Genomic DNA, 5,300 nt, shown 5'->3' with positions numbered 1-5,300 from the left:
TTCTGGTTCCCCATCACTGCAATAATTTATGTCTAGCAATAAGTCTTCGACTTCTGGGAGCAGTTTTTTTATATTATGTTTATCAACTTTTCTGAAACTGCTTATGAAAGGATCCGAAGATAGTAATAGCCTTTGAAAAATATCAGTATTAATATTAATCCTGGAAGACTTTCGGCTGTAAGACTTTCTATACCTCTTAATGTCTTTATTGCGTGATTCTTGAGCCTCCTCACTCAAAATTCCAATTGGCAAAACAAACGATTTTATTATTGATGAGCCATGTAAAATTAAACTTCAATATTTTATATTTTTAAGCAAAAATTATGTTGCTAACCTCACATTTCTATTCTTCGATTGTAATTTGTTTAGGATACGCATTTACCTTCTCAACAAGAAGCTGATCATATGAAGGATATAAATCACGGTTATGTTCTTTAGCGTTTTTACGGAGCATATTGTATTGGAATTTCGGTAACGAACATGCAATAATTAAAGACAGAGCTACTTCCGGACTCATCATAGACGACTTTAATGTATTTTTATTTTCCTTCCATACATCACGAATCTTTTTTCCTCTTGTTGGAGTAGAGTTTGCCGCTTCTTTTACCAATTTTGCTGTATCTTCATTTCCTATTTTCCTAAACGCATATGAAGTTGTCTCACTAAGTTCACTTAAACTTGATGATTTGTATAGAAGTTGACATTTTCGTCGTTTTGAACGCGCACTACTTTCGTCGAATGTTTTAGTTGGACGACTACGGCCTACAGATTCAGAACTATTTATATCTGTTAAATTAATGTCTCTGTATACAGACACCGGAAAATTAATAATAAACCAAAGCCACTCCCGATTTTATTTTTGAAATCTTTCATTTTTTCGATTACTACTGTTCCATTTTATAAAATATCTATAATTATATACAATTTTCCTATCATTAGCACTTCTATAAAATAGAATAAATATATAAATATATAAAAATAAACAAACACATAAATACCTATTAAAAAATAAAATAGACAAACATCTCGTAATCTCTTCAATAACATTTTGTACGTCATTATCATCTTTGTTGATTTTTAAAGCATTTAAAACATAATTCAAGGCAATATTTTTTTTCTCCTGGATAGTATGTGTAGTACTATTCGTGAGTATACATTCATGAAGATTTCCACGTGTAATTTTGTTTAATAAAGCCATGATTAAAAATAAATATATTATTTAACTATAAAGAAAGATAATATCAAAAATGGTATACACGCAATTTCAATCACCGGTTAAAAAAAATAGCGCAAATATGCGCAGCTAAATTTTATTTAGTATTGTTCACTGGACTTTTCCCAACGAACTGATATAATTTTCATCGTGTAACACGATGAATAAACATAGTAAATATCTACGTTTTTCTTGACATATAAGTTTAATTTAGATTTATCAATAATATTTTATCAAATATATGGTACACATGCACCTTTATCTTTAATTATATCTGTACATATATATCTCATAATGTACTCATATATCACATTTTATAAATACCGACGATAATTACTCAATTTAATACCATATTTAACAGAGAACTTATCTTAATTATATTTCGACTATTCACAATACATCGATGTTTTATCAACATTTTAGTTATGCTATATATAGCATTTTATGTACTTAAATTAGTGTTTTGTCAAAAAAAAAAAAAATTTTAAATACGATAGGATGTGTACAAAAATTTTATTTTTTGAAAATTAAAGTTTTCTTATATTTAAAATAATGATTTTTGGCCACCTATTTTAGTTTTTCGACCACTGTGCGCCGGCGACGGCCAGACCGGTTTTCGGCCGCGATCTCGCGGACGTCGATGGAGACACCGCGGTCGTTGCGATAACGACCGCGACATAATGACCTTTTTCATTACACCTATAGCATGTAACTATTTCTGATTCTTTAATATAGCGATCTCCTCTGTATCTCTCTGGTGTTTTCTCTTGACTATGTTCTCTGCTGTATTGATGCCTGTAGCTGTAATTGTAATATCCATTATTGTCTCGATCTCTTGAATGTGATCTGTTTCTATAACTTCTACCGTTGACTATATTTAGGTTAGTTTCTCTATTACGTGAGTCATCTCTATATTCGTAATTATTCGAATCATATCTATGACTTGGATTTCTGTCGTAATCTTGATTTGTATTAGTCTTGTTCTGTATTTTATTGTAATATTCTCTCTTTCTGGACTGCGATCTGTCTCTACCATATTGTCTATTTCTGCTAGATTCTCTACTTCTGTCATTATATCTTCCTGGGTATGGACTTTTATCTCTGTATTCACGTTGTCGTCCTCGATAATTTGTTTCTCTATTATAACTTCTGCTCCTATCTTCATTATAGTTATAATTTTTATTATTATATCGATTATTTATTTCTTCATCATCGAAGTTTACCGATTTATTTCTTCTTCCTGTAATGTTGATTTATTGAATATTTTCCCTTAACTGGTTTATCTCCTTTTTGTATTCTCTATCTCTCTCTAAAACCTATCTTTTTAGTTCATCGATTTCTCTTCCTTTTTCTTTTGTTTTTTGGTTTAGTTCAGATACATGTTCATTAAGAATTTCTGTATAATCACTTAATTCTGGTCCTCTGTATTTAATTCGAAATTGCATTAGTTCAAATTTTTTTAAATTTTTCTTTAGCTCCTTTAAGTTGCTATTGTCATGTAATAAAATTGTTTGTAAGACTGTCTATTTTAATCCCTTTAATATATAAGTGCAAATTTCATCTTCATGCATATTTGTATTTAATTGTCTACATATATTTTCTATTTCTGTTACAAAACTCATTATAGACTCTGTATCGCCTTGTTGTCTATTTTCTAATTTAGTTTTTAAAATTGTATTGTAACCGATTGGTTGAAATTCTTCGAGAAACTCCTGTTTCAAATTATTCCATGTCCAATTATTATTTTTGTCCTCAAAATTTTCCAAAAATGTGTTTGATGTACCTTTTACAAATGCTGAAAAAAATCTTGCTTTATCTTCGTCCTTTCAACCGTTTACATCTGCTGCTTTTTCGTATTGCTTAAAATATTTTCTTACGTCCTCATTACCTGAGAACTGGGCTGGTCTAATCATTAGCATTTTTTCGGTCATTATCAGTGTTTGTTTATTTAACGGAGTAGAATGAATTTCAGAGTTTAGGTTATCTCCTTTTTGATTATTTATTATTATTGCTGTGTTTTCGTTTTCAAATTTTGGTTTTTCAATTGTGTTATTAGAATCAATAGTTGTTGAATTATTAAGATTTTTTAATATATTTTCATAAGTTTCAGAACTTTCTTTTTGACAATTTTGGTAAGTTATATCTGAATTTTCTAGAATATTTTCGGTATTATTCACAAATGAGCTTGTACTGGCATTAAAATTATCGTATAATCTTAAATTATATTTTGATATTTCTGAAAAGCTGTCTGGAGTTAATTTATTAATTTTATTTGTGTCAGGGATCGAATCGCTCGAATCGAATATTCCTTCTTCTTTTTCTATTTTATTAAAATCGATTTTATTAGTTTTATCTTTGATTAAAATTAAATCGCATTCTTCTTTGCTTAATGTGTGATCTATGTCGTCTAATGTTATGGTGCCTTTTAAGTATCTACTAAGTCTAGCTCTTAATTCACTAGTTGTACCTGTTGATTTTAATTTTTTATTTTCGCAATATTTAATAAGAAATGGTTTTTTGCGAGTATAGATTTCTGTTGCAGTAATTATTGTTATAGAAAGATCCGATTTAGAGTCTATAAGTTGATTTATTAATTTATAAAATTTGAAAATTAATTTAAATAATCCTAAATCTATACTTGAACACTTTAACTGTTTTTAATTATATTTATCTACAATTAACTAAAATTATATACCTACTTTATACTATTGTTAAAATCCCTACAAATTTAAACTATTAAGAAGTTTTATTAATAAAATGTATTAGGAGTGTTTGATCAAAAAAAGGTATACTACTAGATTAATTATATTACTATGAAAAAAAAACCTAACTAAATAATTATTACTCCTTCTTAAATTTAAATTTAAAAAAAAATTGGTTAAACAAATATTCGTAAAATATATATCGCATACATACAAAAATACAAAATATAACCATACACCAATATTCACCTCAAGTGTGCAAAACACCAAAATGATGGACCCAATTGCTTGTAGTCTTCCCGCCGTAAATATTCAATATGATGGAAACATGTATAAAACTCGATATGTGTAAAAAACGAAAATTTACTAGTAATTAAAACAAATTAAAGCGCAAATAAACAAACAAACAAAAACACAAATGCTGTTGTATATGCACTTTTCAGTGATAGTTATTCGTTTTTAGAGACTAGAGAAATGGAATGAAGACGATTGTTAATAAATATAAACCAAAGCAACACGAAACATATTATTTTATTTCCAAATATTTAATCAATAGTTGACCTTTTTTATGAAATTCGACAAACATGTCATTGTTAAAAATACATAAATCTTTTGATTCGTAGATAAAACAATCTCAGTCTGCGAGCTTGCTAAATTTCTGGTATCTAAACGTATTTAAATAAAACGCAGTAAAACATATTGTCGTATATGCACTTTTCAGTGATATACCTCTATCGACACTAGAGTTACCAAAATACCATAAATTAACCGGTTACAGTTTGGCTCTCTAGACGTCGATATCGGTACCTTTACTGTTTAGACTTTCAATCTTCAAAAACCATAAATTAACCGGTTACAGATCAGTTTGAAAGAATACAATTAACGTAGGACTACTTTCACCGTTTAAACCTTGAATCCTCAACGACCATAAATTAACCGGTTACAAATCAGATTGAAGGGGTAGAATCGTGTATATAAAAAACTTAGAATTGTGTGGCTACTCAAACAAAACATATAATTTTTCAGGTCGGAAACACTTTTTATTCACTTATATAAACAAACACAAAAATTAACTATCAAACGTATCACAATATTGACATACCGCGACTGCCTCCTCTTACTCTACTTTTTGCCTTATATCTAGTTTACAATTAAACTGCCTCAGCACATTTGCTTCCTTGGGCTACATTATAAATATGATTACTATTTTATTTATATACATAGTCACCTAATACTACAATATTGTACTACCATGTACAAACTAAACATAATTTGATATTATTTTTATTTTGATACCAATGTTTTTCATATTGGCTAGCATAGCAACCTATATTGAATGCTCAAATTTTGAATTATTTTTTCACACCGACTATTAAATTAGATTA

At 28.5% G+C, this 5,300-nt stretch overlaps 1 protein-coding gene across 1 annotated transcript in view; it reads right to left on the bottom strand.

Annotated features, from left to right (window-relative positions):
- Positions 1 to 343: 343 nt before the first annotated feature.
- LOC103309076 (GATA zinc finger domain-containing protein 14-like) overlaps positions 344 to 5,300 on the bottom strand; it is a 15,520-nt gene continuing 10,563 nt past the window's right edge. Inside the window, exons 2-5 of the mRNA XM_029492702.1 lie at positions 3,102 to 3,533; positions 2,805 to 3,008; positions 1,899 to 2,372; positions 344 to 762 (exon numbers count right to left, since the gene is read on the bottom strand). Coding sequence (XP_029348562.1) covers positions 344 to 762; positions 1,899 to 2,372; positions 2,805 to 3,008; positions 3,102 to 3,533 — 1,529 coding nt within the window. The remainder of the gene's footprint in view (positions 763 to 1,898; positions 2,373 to 2,804; positions 3,009 to 3,101; positions 3,534 to 5,300) is intronic.

The sequence above is a fragment of the Acyrthosiphon pisum genome, unplaced genomic scaffold (assembly GCF_005508785.2).
Source record: "Acyrthosiphon pisum isolate AL4f unplaced genomic scaffold, pea_aphid_22Mar2018_4r6ur Scaffold_632;HRSCAF=1084, whole genome shotgun sequence".
Lineage (NCBI taxonomy): Eukaryota > Metazoa > Arthropoda > Insecta > Hemiptera > Aphididae > Acyrthosiphon > Acyrthosiphon pisum.
The sequence above is the reverse complement of the archived record's forward strand: the minus strand, read 5'-3'. Positions and strand labels throughout refer to the sequence as shown.